The following is a 14,401-nucleotide window of genomic DNA, read 5'->3' on the forward strand; positions in this document are numbered from 1 at the left end:
AGGAGAGACTGGTGTATCTGTCTGTCTGAGTCAGGCATAGGAGAGTCTAGTGTATCTGTCTGAGTCAGGTATAGGAGAGACTGGTGTATCTGTCTGTCTGAGTCAGGTATAGGAGAGACTGGTGTATCCGTCTGAGTCAGGTATAGGAGAGACTGGTGTATCTGTCTGTCTGAGTCGGGCAAAGGAGAGACTGGTGTATCTGTCTGAGTCAGGTATAGGAGAGACTGGTGTATCTGTCTGTCTGTGTCAGGTATAGGAGAGACTGGTGTATCTGTCTGAGTCAGGTATAGGAGAGACTGGTGTATCTGTCTGTCTGAGTCAGGTATAGGAGAGACTGGTGTTTATGTCTGTCTGACTCAGGCATAGGAGAGACTTGTGTATCTGTCTGTCTGAGTCAGGTATAGGAAAGACTGGTGTATCTGTCTGTTTGAGTCAGGTATAGGAGAGACTGGTGTATCTGTCTGTCTGAGTCAGGCATAGGAGAGTCTAGTGTATCTGTCTGAGTCAGGTATAGGAGAGACTGGTGTATCTGTCTGAGTCAGGTATAGGAGAGACTGGTGTATCTGTCTGTCTGAGTCAGGTATAGGAGAGACTGGTGTATATGTCTGTCTGACTCAGGCATAGGAGAGACTTGTGTATATGTCTGTCTGAGTCAGGTATAGGAAAGACTGGTGTATCTGTCTGTTTGAGTCAGGTATAGGAGAGACTGGTGTATCTGTCTGAGTCAGGTATAGGAGAAACTGGTGTATCTGTCTGAGTCAGGTATAGGAGAGACTGGTGTATCCGTCTGAGTCAGGTATAGGAGAGACTGGTGTAACTGTCTGTCTGAGTCAGGTATAGGAGAGACTGGTGTATCTGTCTGTCTGAGTCACGAATAGGAGAGTCTGGTGTATCTGTCTGAGTCAGGTGTAGGAGAGACTGGTGTATTTGTTTGTCTGAGTCAGGTATAGGAGAGACTGGTGTATCTGTCTGTCTGAGTCAGGTATATCTGTCTGTCTGAGTCATGTATATGAGAGACTGGTGTATCTGTCTGTCTGAGTCAGGTATAGGAGAGACTGGTGTATCTGTCTGTCTGAGTCAGGTATAGGAGAGACTGCTGTATATGTCTTTCTGAGTCAGGTATAGGAGAGACTGGTGTATATGTCTGTCTGACTCAGGCATAGGAGAGACTGGTGTATCTGTCTGTCTGAGTCAGGTATAGTAAAGACGGGTGTATCTGTCGGAGTCAGGTATAGGAGAGACTGGTGTATCTGTCTGTCTGAGTCAGGTATAGGAGAGACTGGTGTATCTGTCTGTCTGTCAGGTATTGGAGAGACTGGTGTATATGTCTGTCTGAGTCAGGTATAGGAGAGACTGGTTTATCTGTCTGTCTGAGTCAGGTATAGGAGAGACTGGTGTATCTGTCTGTCTGCGTCAGGTATAGGAGAGACTGGTGTATCTGTCTGTCTGAGTCAGGTATAGGAGAGACTGGTGTATATGTCTGTCTGACTCAGGCATAGGAGAGACTGGTGTGTCTGTCTGTCTGAGTCAGGTATAGGAGAGACTGGTGTATCTGTCTGTCTGAGTCAGGTATATGAGAGACTGGTGTATATGTATGTCTAAGTCAGGTATAGGAGAGACTGATGTATATGTCTGTCTGAGTCAGGTATAGGAGAGAATGGTGTTTCTGTCTTTCTGAGTCAGGTATAGGAGAGACTGTTGTATCTGTCTGTCTGAGTCAGGTATAGGAGAGACTGGTGTATCTGTCTGTCTGAGTCAGGTATAGGAGAGACTGGTGTATCTGTCCGTCTGAGTCAGGTATAGGAGAGACTGTTGTATCTGTCTGTCTGAGTCAGGCATAGGAGAGTCTGGTGTATCTGTCTGAGTCAGGTATAGGAGAGACTGGTGTATCTGTCTGAGTCAGGCATAGGAGAGACTGGTGTATATGTCTGTCTGTGTCAGGTATAGGAGAGACTGGTGTATCTGTCTGAGTCAGGTATAGGAGAGACTGGTGTATCTGTCTGTCTGAGTCAGGTATAGGAGAGACTGGTGTATATGTCTGTCTGAGTCAGGTATAGGAGAGACTTGTGTATCTGTCTGTCTGAGTCAGGTATAGGAAAGACTGGTGTATCTGTCTGTTTGAGTCAGGTATAGGAGAGACTGGTGTATCTGTCTGTCTGAGTCAGGTATAGGAGAGTCTAGTGTATCTGTCTGAGTCAGGTATAGGAGAGACTGGTGTATCTGTCTGAGTCAGGTATAGGAGAGACTGGTGTATCTGTCTGTCTGAGTCAGGTATAGGAGAGACTGGTGTATATGTCTGTCTTACTCAGGCATAGGGAGAGACTTGTGTATATGTCTGTCTGAGTCAGGTATAGGAAAGACTGGTGTATCTGACTGTTTGAGTCAGGTATAGGAGAGACTGGTGTATCTGTCTGAGTCAGGTATAGGAGAGACTGGTGTATATGTCTGTCTGAGTCAGGTATAGGAGAGACTGGTGTATATGTCTGTCTGAGTCAGGTATAGGAGAGACTGGTTTATATGTCTGTCTGACTCAGGCATAGGAGAGACTGGTGTATCTGTCTGTCTGAGTCAGGTATAGGAAAGACGGGGTGTATCTGTCGGAGTCAGGTATAGGAGAGACTGGTGTATCTGTCTGTCTGAGTCAGGTATAGGAGAGACTGGTGTATCTGTCTGTCTGAGTCAGGTATAGGAGAGACTGGTGTATCTGTCTGAGTCAGGTATATGAGAGACTGGTGTATCTGTCTGTCTGAGTCAGGTATAGGAGAGACTGGTGTATCTGTCTGTCTGAGTCTGGTATAGGAGAGACTGGTGTATCTGTCTGTCTGAGTCAGGCATAGGAGAGTCTGGTGTAGTCTGTCTGAGTCAGGTATAGGAGAGACTGGTGTAGTCTGTCTGAGTCAGGTATAGGAGAGACTGGTGTATCTGTCTGTCTGTGTCAGGTATAGGAGAGACTGGTGTATTCTGTCTGAGTCAGGTATAGGAGAGACTGGTGTATCTGTCTGTCTGAGTCAGGTATAGGAGAGACTGGTGTTTATGTCTGTCTGACTCAGGCATAGGAGAGACTTGTGTATCTGTCTGTCTGAGTCAGGTATAGGAAAGACTGGTGTATCTGTCTGTTTGAGTCAGGTATAGGAGAGACTGGTGTATCTGTCTGTCTGAGTCAGGTATAGGAGAGTGGTGTATCTGTCTGTCTGAGTCAGGTATAGGAGAGACTGGTGTATCTGTCTGAGTCAGGTATAGGAGAGACTTGTGTATCTGTCTGTCTGAGTCAGGTATAGGAGAGACTGGTGTATATGTCTGTCTGACTCAGGTATAGGAGAGACTTGTGTATATGTCTGTCTGAGTCAGGTATAGGAGAGACTGGTGTATCTGTCTGTTTGAGTCAGGTATAGGAGAGACTTGTGTATGTCTGTCTGAGTCAGGTATAGGAGAGACTGGTGTATCTGTCTGTCTGTGTCAGGTATAGGAGAGACTGGTGTATTTGTCTGAGTCAGGTATAGGAGAGACTGGTGTATCTGTCTGTCTGAGTCAGGTATAGGAGAGACTGGTGTTTATGTCTGTCTGACTCAGGCATAGGAGAGACTTGTGTATCTGTCTGTCTGAGTCAGGTATAGGAAAGACTGGTGTATCTGTCTGTCTGAGTCAGGTATAGGAGAGACTGGTGTATCTGTCTGTCTGAGTCAGGCATAGGAGAGTCTAGTGTATCTGTCTGAGTCAGGTATAGGAGAGACTGGTGTATCTGTCTGTCTGAGTCAGGTATAGGAGAGACTAGTGTATCCGTCTGAGTCAGGTATAGGAGAGACTGTTGTATCTGTCTGTCTGAGTCAGGCAACGGAGAGTCTGGTGTATCTGTCTGAGTCAGGTATAGGAGAGACTGGTGTATTTGTCTGTCTGAGTCAGGTATAGGAGAGACTGGTGTATCTGTCTGTCTGTGTCAGGTATAGGAGAGACTGGGTGTATCTGTCTGAGTCAGGTATAGGAGAGACTGGTGTATCTGTCTGTCTGAGTCAGGTATAGGAGAGACTGGTGTATCTGTCTGTCTGACTCAGGCATAGGAGAGACTTGTGTATCTGTCTGTCTGAGTCAGGTATAGGAGAGACTGGTGTATCTGTCTGTTTGAGTCAGGTATAGGAGAGACTAGTGTATCGTCGTCTGAGTCAGGTATAGGAGAGACTGGTGTATCTGTCTGTCTGAGTCAGGCATAGGAGAGTCTGGTGTATTTCTGTCTGAGTCAGGTATAGGAGAGACTGGTGTATCTGTCTGAGTCAGGTATAGGAGAGACTGGTGTATCTGTCTGTCTGTGTCAGGTATAGGAGAGACTGGTGTATCTGTCTGAGTCAGGTATAGGAGAGACTGGTGTATCTGTCTGTCTGAGTCAGGTATAGGAGAGACTGGTGTATATGTCTGTCTTACTCAGGCATAGGAGAGACTTGTGTATATGTCTGTCTGAGTCAGGTATAGGAGAGACTGGTGTATCTGTCTGTCTGAGTCAGGTATAGGAGAGACTGGTGTATCTGTCTGTCTGAGTCAGGCATAGGAGAGACTAGTGTATCTGTCTGAGTCAGGTATAGGAGAGACTGGTGTATTGTCTGTCTGAGTCAGGTATAGGAGAGACTTGTGTATCTGTCTGTCTGAGTCAGGTATAGGAGAGACTGGTGTGTCTGTCTGTCTGACTCAGGCATAGGAGAGACTGGTGTATATGTCTGTCTGAGTCAGGTATAGGAAAGACTGGTGTATCTGTCTGTTTGAGTCAGGTATAGGAGAGACTTGTGTATCTGTCTGAGTCAGGTATAGGAGAGACTGGTGTATCTGTCTGTCTGAGTCAGGTATAGGAGAGACTGGTGTATCTGTTGTCTGAGTCAGGTATAGGAGAGACTGGTGTATATGTCTGTCTGAGTCAGGTATAGGAGAGACTGGTGTATCTGTCTGTCTGAGTCAGGTATAGGAGAGACTGGTGTATCTGTCTGTCTGAGTCAGGCTTAGGAGAGACTGGTGTATCTGTCTGTCTGAGTCAGGTATAGGAAAGACGGGTGTATCTGTCTGAGTCAGGTATAGGAGAGACTGGTGTATCTGTCTGTCTGAGTCAGGTATAGGAGAGACTTGTGTATCTGTCTGTCTGAGTCAGTTATAGGAGAGACTGGTGTGTCTGTCTGTCTGAGTCAGGTATAGGAGAGACTGGTGTATCTGTCTGTCTGAGTCAGGTATAGGAGAGACTGGTGTATCTGTCTGTCTGAGTCAGGTATAGGAGAGACTGGTGTATATGTCTGTCTGAGTCAGGCATAGGAGAGTCTGGTGTATCTGTCTGAGTCAGGTATAGGAGAGACTGGTGTATGTCTGTCTGAGTCAGGTATAGGAGAGACTGGTGTATCTGTCTGTTTGAGTCAGGTATAGGAGAGACTTGTGTATCTGTCTGAGTCAGGTATAGGAGAGACTGGTGTATCTGTCTGTCTGAGTCAGGTATAGGAGAGACTGGTGTATCTGTCTGAGTCAGGTATAGGAGAGACTGGTGTATCTGTCTGTCTGAGTCAGGTATAGGAGAGACTGGTGTATCTGTCTGAGTCAGGTATAGGAGAGACTGGTGTATCTGTCTGTCTGAGTCAGGTATAGGAGAGACTGGTGTATATGTCTGTCTGACTCAGGCATAGGAGAGACTGGTGTATCTGTCTGTCTGAGTCAGGTATAGGAAAGACTGGTGTATCTGTCTGTGTGAGTCAGGTATAGGAGAGACTGGTGTATCTGTCTGTCTGAGTCAGGTATAGGAGAGACTAGTGTATCTGTCTGAGTCAGGTATAGGAGAGACTGGTGTGTCTGTCTGTCTGAGTCAGGTATAGGAGAGACTAGTGTATCCGTCTGAGTCAGGTATAGGAGAGACTGGTGTATCTGTCTGTCTGAGTCAGGCAACGGAGAGACTGGTGTATCTGTCTGAGTCAGGTATAGGAGAGACTGGTGTAGTCTGTCTGAGTCAGGTATAGGAGAGACTGGTGTATCTGTCTGTCTGAGTCAGGTATAGGAGAGACTGGTGTATTGTCTGTCTGTGTCAGGTATAGGAGAGACTGGTGTATCTGTCTGTCTGAGTCAGGTATAGGAGAGACTGGTGTTTATGTCTGTCTGAGTCAGGTATAGGAGAGACTGGTGTATCTGTCTGTCTGAGTCAGGTATAGTAATGACTGGTGTATCTGTCTGTCTGAGTCAGGTATAGGAGAGACTAGTGTATCTGTCTGTGAGTCAGGTATAGGAGAGACTGGTGTATCTGTCTGTCTGAGTCAGGTATAGGAGAGACTGGTGTATCTGTCTGAGTCAGGTATAGGAGAGACTGGTGTATCTGTCTGAGTCAGGTATAGGAGAGACTGGTGTATCTGTGTCTGAGTCAGGTATAGGAGAGACTGGTGTGTCTGTCTGAGTCAGGTATAGGAGAGACTGGTGTATCTGTCTGTCTGAGTCAGGTATAGGAGAGACTGGTGTTTATGTCTGTCTGACTCAGGCATAGGAGAGACTTGTGTATCTGTCTGTCTGAGTCAGGTATAGGGAAAGACTGGTGTATCTGTCTGTCTGAGTCAGGTATAGGAGAGACTGGTGTATCTGTCTGTCTGAGTCAGGTATAGGAGAGACTAGTGTATCTGTCTGAGTCAGGTATAGGAGAGACTGGTGTATCTGTCTGAGTCAGGTATAGGAGAGACTTGTGTATCTGTCTGTCTGAGTCAGGTATAGGAGAGACTGGTGTATATGTCTGTCTGACTCAGGCATAGGAGAGACTGGTGTATCTGTCTGTCTGAGTCAAGTATAGGAGAGACTGGTGTATCTGTCTGTTTGAGTCAGGTATAGGAGAGACTGGTGTATCTGTCTGAGTCAGGTATAGGAGAGACTGGTGTATCTGTCTGTCTGAGTCAGGTATAGGAGAGACTGGTGTATCTGTCTGAGTCAGGTATAGGAGAGACTGGTGTATATGTCTGTCTGAGTCAGGTATAGGAGAGACTGGTGTATCTGTCTGTCTGAGTCAGGTATAGGAGAGACTGGTGTATATGTCTGTCTGACTCAGGTATAGGAGAGACTGGTGTATCTGTCTGTCTGAGTCAGGTATAGGAAAGACGGGTGTATCTGTCGGAGTCAGGTATAGGAGAGACTGGTGTATCTGTCTGTCTGAGTCAGGTATAGGAGAGACTGGTGTATCTGTCTGTCTGAGTCAGGTATAGGAGAGACTGGTGTATTTCTGTCTGAGTCAGGTATAGGAGAGACTGGTGTATCTGTCTGTCTGAGTCAGGTATAGGAGAGACTGGTGTATCTGTCTGTCTGAGTCAGGTATAGGAGAGACTGTTGTATCTGTCTGTCTGAGTCAGGCATAGGAGAGTCTGGTGTATCTGTCTGAGTCAGGTATAGGAGAGACTGGTGTATCTGTCTGAGTCAGGTATAGGAGAGACTGGTGTATCTGTCTGTCTGAGTCAGGTATAGGAGAGACTGGTGTATCTGTCTGAGTCAGGTATAGGAGAGACTGGTGTATCTGTCTGTCTGAGTCAGGTATAGGAGAGACTGGTGTTTCTGTCTGTCTGAGTCAGGTATAGGAGAGACTGGTGTATCTGTCTGTCTGAGTCAGGTATAGGAGAGACTGGTGTATCTGTCTGTCTGAGTCAGGTATAGGAGAGACTGGTGTATCTGTCTGTCTGAGTCAGGCATAGGAGAGACTGGTGTATCTGTCTGTCTGAGTCAGGTATAGGAGAGACTGGTGTATGTCTGTCTGAGTCAGGTATAGGAGAGACTGGTGTATCTGTCTGTCTGAGTCAGGTATAGGAGAGACTGGTGTATATGTCTGTCTGACTCAGGCATAGGAGAGACTGGTGTATCTGTCTGTCTGAGTCAAGTATAGGAGAGACTGGTGTATCTGTCTGTGTGAGTCAGTTATAGGAGAGACGGGTGTATCTGTCTGAGTCAGGTATAGGAGAAACTGGTGTATCTGTTTGAGTCAGGTATAGGAGAGACTGGTGTATCTGTCTGAGTCAGGTATAGGAGAGACTGGTGTATCTGTCTGTCTGAGTCAGGTATAGGAGAGACTGGTGTGTCTGTCTGAGTCAGGTATAGGAGAGACTTGTGTATCTGTCTGTCTGAGTCAGGTATAGGAGAGACTGGTGTATCTGTCTGTCTGAGTCAGGTATAGGAGAGACTGGTGTATCTGTCTGTCTGAGTCAGGTATAGGAGAGACTGGTGTATCTGTCTGTCTGAGTCAGGTATAGGAGAGACTGGTGTATCTGTCTGTCTGAGTCAGGTATAGGAGAGACTAGTGTATCCGTCTGAGTCAGGTATAGGAGAGACTGTTGTATCTGTCTGTCTGAGTCAGGTAACGGAGAGTCTGGTGTATCTGTCTGTCTGAGTCAGGTATAGGAGAGACTGGTGTACTGTCTGTCTGAGTCAGGTATAGGAGAGACTGGTGTATCTGTCTGTCTGAGTCAGGTATAGGAGAGACTGGTGTATCGTGTCTGAGTCAGGTATAGGAGAGACTGGTGTATCTGTCTGTCTGAGTCAGGTATAGGAGAGACTGGTGTATATGTCTGTCTGACTCAGGCATAGGAGAGACTGGTGTATCTGTCTGTCTGAGTCAGGTATAGGAAAGACTGGTGTATCTGTCTGTTTGAGTCAGGTATAGGAGAGACTGGTGTATCCGTCTGAGTCAGGTATAGGAGAGACTGTTGTATCTGTCTGTCTGAGTCAGGCATAGGAGAGACTGGTGTATCTGTCTGAGTCAGTTATAGGAGAGACTGGTGTATCTGTCTGTCTGAGTCAGGTATAGGAGAGACTGGTGTATCTGTCTGTCTGAGTCAGGTATAGGAGAGACTGGTGTATCTGTCTGAGTCAGGTATAGGAGAGACTGGTGTATCTGTCTGTCTGAGTCAGGTATAGGAGAGACTGGTGTATCTGTCTGTCTGACTCAGGTATAGGAGAGACTGGTGTATCTGTCTGTCTGAGTCAGGTATAGGAGAGACTGGTGTATCTGTCTGTCTGAGTCAGGTATAGGAGAGACTGGTGTATCTGTCTGTCTGAGTCAGGTATAGGAGAGACTAGTGTATCTGTCTGTCTGAGTCAGGTATAGGAGAGACTGGTGTATGTCTGTCTGAGTCAGGTATAGGAGAGACTTGTGTATCTGTCTGTCTGAGTCAGGTATAGGAGAGACTGGTGTATCTGTCTGAGTCAGGTATAGGAGAGACTGGTGTATCTGTCTGTCTGAGTCAGGTATAGGAGAGACTGGTGTATCTGTCTGTCTGAGTCAGGTATAGGAGAGACTGGTGTATCTGTCTGAGTCAGGTATAGGAGAGACTGGTGTATCTGTCTGTCTGAGTCAGGTATAGGAGAGACTGGTGTATCTGTCTGAGTCAGGTATAGGAGAGACTGGTGTATCTGTCTGTCTGAGTCAGGTATAGGAGAGACTGGTGTATCTGTCTGTCTGAGTCAGGCATAGGAGAGACTGGTGTATCTGTCTGTCTGAGTCAGGTATAGGAGAGACTGGTGTATCTGTCTGTCTGAGTCAGGTATAGGAGAGACTGGTGTATCTGTCTGTCTGAGTCAGGTATAGGAGGCTGTGTATCGTCAGTCTATAGGAGAGACTGGTGTATCTGTGTCTGTGTCAGGTATAGGAGAGACTGGTGTATCTGTCTGTCTGAGTCAGGTATAGGAGAGACTGGTGTATCTGTCTGAGTCAGGTATAGGAGAGACTGGTGTATCTGTCTGTCTGAGTCAGGTATAGGAAAGACTGGTGTGTCTGTCTGAGTCAGGTATAGGAGAGACTGGTGTATCTGTCTGTCTGAATCAGGTATGCGTTAGTTTACCTGTGTGAACAGAATCTCTGTCTGTCCGTCCGTCTCTGGTGTCCCTCTGGGCCATCCTGGATCCTGTTGCAGGAAGGGATGGAGGGAACCTCCACAGGACAGAGACAGAGGAGGAGATAGCCTTTCCCTGGGCCTGCTCCTCATCCTCTCCCTCATCTCCAGCTCCAGGCTCAGCTCCTGCTGCTCCTGCTCCGACCTCCAGGAAGCGGCAGTCAACAGGGGCGAAGAGGAGCAGGGGGGGAGGCCGGGGCTGGGAGTCGACGATGGGGTCAACGCAGGGGCCAGGAAGCCACACTGCTCCCCCACCACACTGACCACTATTCCATTAGGAATACCGTTTGGAATGCCATTAACAATTCCGTTTCGAACCCCACTCAGAATTCCAGTGGACTGGATGTAGACCTGATGGTTAGGGCTGTTGGTGGGGGAATCAGGCCCAGAGCCGGGGCTGGAGCTGGGGTTGTGGGTGGGGGTGAGCAAGGAGGAGGGGGTGAGGGGTTCCAGGCTCGTACCCAGCTGGCAGAGGGGCACAGGGGTCAAGCAGAGGTGGGGCAGCTGGAAAGGGCGGAGCCTCTGGAGGAGGGAGGGCTTGGTGCCAGAGACAGGGAGACCTCGCTTACGCAGCTGCTGTCGCAACTCAGACACCTGAGAGAGAAGGAGGACGGTGTGTGAGAGAGGAGAGAGTCAGGGACAGCAAATAGAGAGGGATGACAGAAATAGGTCAGAGAATGATGAGAAGCAAGCAAGGACCAAAGAAGGAAGAGGAGGTACAGATAAATAGGAAGTGAGAAGTGCTATAAACATTCAAATGTTCAAGTTATTATTCTGCCCATTTTACCGTGAGGTCGACCAGGTTAGGTGGGAGGAGCTCAGACGTGTGGGAGGGACTTGTGTCCACAGGGGTGGGGTTTGTTGCCTTGGATACAGGCTGAGGGTTCTGGGGTGTGGCTCCAGAGAACCTCATGATTTGGTTGGTGTCTCCACTTTGATAAAAACAAAACATTCATGCTCATTAGTTGCCAGCGCCCATGTAATGGTTAACCAACTTTAAATGGTCTGATGAACAGTATAACATCTGAATGAAACCACAGTTCTTGTGAGAAGGCCCAGGGGGAGGGAGGTTTTGTGTGGTGTGTGTGTGTGTAGTGGTACCTACCTGGGTGTGACGGTGAGCTGCTGCTGTTGCTGCTGGTCCTGTTGCTGCTGCTGTTGTTGTTGGTTCTGGAGGATCTGCAGCTGGAGGAACACCTGCTGTTGCTGCAGGAGGCTGGGGTAGGCGGGGTCTATGGGCTGGGCCGGGATGGGGCTCCTCTGACTGGCCCCTCCCCCTGAGCACAATGTTAATAATGATCAACTTCCCTGCTATGTAGTGGACTCATTTTGACAACATTTGTCATGTAAAGCACATTGGACTGAAAGTATTGTATGAAAGGTAAAATATACATAAAATACAATAATGTTTTTAAAAATTGTAAAGAGTATTACCGGCAGTTCCGGTTGTGCCTCTCTGGTCGGGGGGAATGTACTGGTGGTATTTGAGTTTCTTCATCTTGGGCTGTGAGTCCCGTGTTTTCCGCGGGCGGGGGGGACGAGAGGAAGTCAGGGAGGGAGTGAGGGAGGAAGAGTCGGCGGGAGGTGTGAGAGACCGGGCTGTCTGAGAAACGTGGAGAAAGAAAGAGGAAGAGAGGGAGAGACGAAGAATGAATCAAAGTAATATTTCTCAAATCCCATATTCTTATTAGAAATATATTATTCAAGCATTGTCAAAATACAGTACATAAACGATATAACCTGAGAGAGGTCAGATCAATTCTGATGAGTACTGCCAGTTCTGAAAGTACTACCATGTTATGAGTTCCTAAGGCAAAGTTAACAGCAGGAGTGTATACAATATGTCATGTAACATATGTGATCCTTTCAGGTTGAACAGTCAGAATCAAGGGCTGAATCTTAGCATGAGGCGCATTGAGGAGTACACCACATCAGCCACTGGCTTCATCAATAAGTGCATCGATAACGTCGTCCCCACAGTGACCGTACGTACATACCCCAACCAGAAGCCATGGATTACAGGCAACATCCGCACTGAGCTAAAGGGTAGAGCTGCCGCTTTCAAGGAGCGGGACTCTAACCCGGACGCTTATAAGATGCCCTCTGACGAACCATCAAACAGGCAAAGAGTCAATACAGGACTAAGATTGAATCGTACTACACCGGCTCTGACGCTCGTCGGATGTGGCAGGGCTTGAAAACTATTACAGACTACAAAGGGAAGCACAGCCGCGAGCTGCCCAGTGACACAAGACTTCCAGACGAGCTAAACCACTTCTATGCTCGCATCGGTGCAAGCAACACTGAAGCATGCATGAGAGCACCAGCTGTTCCGGATGACTATGTGATCACGCTCTCCGTAGCCAATGTGAGTAAGACTTTTAAGCAGGTCAACATACAGACGGATTACCAGGACGTGTACTCCGAGCATGTGCTGACCAACTGACAAGTGTCTTCACTGACATTTTCATTTCAGTCCCTGACTGAGTCTGTAATACCAACATGTTTCAAGCAGACCACCATAGTCCCCGTACCCAATGACACTAAGATAACCTGCCTAAATGACTACCGACCCGTAGCACTGACGTCTGTAGCCATGAAGTGCTTTGAAAGGCTGGTCATGGCTCACATCAACACCATTATCCCAGAAACCCTAGACCCATTCCAATTTGCATACCGCCCCAACAGATCCACCGATGATGCAATCTCTATTGCACTCCACACTGCCCTTTCCCACCTGGACAAGAGGAACACCTACGTGAGAATGCTATTCATTGACTACAGCTCAGCATTCAACACCATAGTGCCCTCAAAGCTCATCACTAAGCTAAGGATCCTGGGACTAAACACCTCCCTCTCAACTGGATCCTGGACTTCCTGACGGGCCACCCCCAGGTGGTAAGGGTAGGTAACAACATTTACATTTTTTTACATTTACGTCATTTAGCAGACGCTCTTATCCAGAGCGACTTACAAATTGGTGCATTCACCTTATAACCAGTGGGATAACCACTTTACAATGTTTTTTTTTTCTTTCTTTGGGGTGGGGTAAGGGGGGGTAGAAGGATTACTTTATCCTATCCCAGGTGTTCCTTAAAGAGGTGGGGTTTCAAATGTCTCCGGAAGGTGGTGAGTGACTCCGCTGTCCTGGCGTCGTGAGGGAGCTTGTTCCACCATTGGGGTGCCAGAGCAGCAAACAGTTTTGACTCGGCTGAGCGGGAACTGTGCTTCAGCAGAGGTAGGGGAGCCAGCAGGCCAGAGGTGGATGAATGCAATGCCCTCGTTTTGGTGAAGGGACTGATCAGAGCCTGAAGGTACGGAGGTGCCGTTCCCCTCACAGCTCCGTAGGCAAGCACCATGGTCTTGTAGCAACACATCTGCAACACTAATCCTCAACACGGGGGCCCCTCAGGGGTGCGTGCTCAGTCCCCTCCTGTACTCCCTGTTCACCCATGACTGCATGGCCAGGCATGACTCCAACACCATCATTAAGTTTGCCGACAACACAACAGTGGTAGGCCTGATCACCGACAATGATGAGACAGCCTATAGGGAGGAGGTCAGAGACCTGGCTGTGTGGTGCCAGGATAACAACCTCTCCCTCAACGTGACCAAGACAAAGGAGATGATTGTGGACTACAGGAAAAAAAAGAGGACTGAGCACGCCCCCATTCTCAACGCACGGGCTGTAGTGGAACAGGTTGAGAGCTTCAAGTTCCTTGGTGTCCACATCACCAACAAACTATCATGGTCCAAACACACCAAGACAGTCGTGAAGAGGGCACGACAAAGCCTATTCCCCCTCAGGAGACTGAAAAGATTTGGCATGGGTCCTCAGATCCTCAAAGAATTCTACAGCTGCACCATCGAGAGCATCCTGACTGGTTGCATCACCGCCTGGTATGGCAACTGCTCGGCCTTCCGACCGCAAGGCACTACAGAGTGTAGTGCGTACGGCCCAGTACATCACTGGGGCCAAGCTTCCTGCCATCCAGGACCTCTATACCAGGCGATGTCAGAGGAAGGCCCTCAAAATTGTCAAAGACTCCAGCCACCCTAGTCATAGACTGTTCTCTCTGCTACCGCACGGCAAGCGGTACCGGAGTGCCAAGTCTAGGTCCAAAAGACTTCTCAACAGCTTCTACCCCCAAGCCATAAGACTCCTGAACAGCTAATCATGACTACCCGGACTATTTGCACTGCCCCCCCACCCCCACCCCATCTTTTTATGCTGCTGCTACTCTGTTAATTATTTATGCATAGTCACTTTAACTCTACCCACATGTACATATTACCACAACTACCTCAACTAGCCGGTGCCCCCGCACATTGACTCTGCTCTGGTATCCCCCTGTATATATAGCCTCCCTACTGTTATTTTATTTTACTTATGCTCTTTTTTTCTCAACACTTTATTGTTGTTGTTTTATTTTACTTTTTTATTAAAAAAGAAATGCATTGTTGGTTAAGGGCTGTAAGTAAGCATTTCACTGTAATGTCTACACCTGTTGTATTCGGCGCATGTGGCCAATAAAATTTGA

General features: G+C 47.8%; 1 protein-coding gene across 2 annotated transcripts in view; it reads right to left on the reverse strand.

The window, feature by feature from the left end:
• LOC121542923 (myocardin-like) overlaps positions 1-14,401 on the reverse strand; it is a 64,286-nt gene that overhangs the window by 33,810 nt on the left and 16,075 nt on the right. For both annotated transcript variants that reach the window (XM_045226486.1, XM_041852552.2), the window contains exons 9-12: positions 11,295-11,463; positions 10,966-11,137; positions 10,648-10,792; positions 9,810-10,454 (exon numbers count right to left, since the gene is read on the reverse strand). In XM_045226486.1, the coding sequence (XP_045082421.1) occupies positions 9,810-10,454; positions 10,648-10,792; positions 10,966-11,137; positions 11,295-11,463 (1,131 nt within the window). The remainder of the gene's footprint in view (positions 1-9,809; positions 10,455-10,647; positions 10,793-10,965; positions 11,138-11,294; positions 11,464-14,401) is intronic.

The sequence above is a fragment of the Coregonus clupeaformis genome, chromosome 17, assembly GCF_020615455.1.
Source record: "Coregonus clupeaformis isolate EN_2021a chromosome 17, ASM2061545v1, whole genome shotgun sequence".
Classification (NCBI taxonomy): domain Eukaryota; kingdom Metazoa; phylum Chordata; class Actinopteri; order Salmoniformes; family Salmonidae; genus Coregonus; species Coregonus clupeaformis.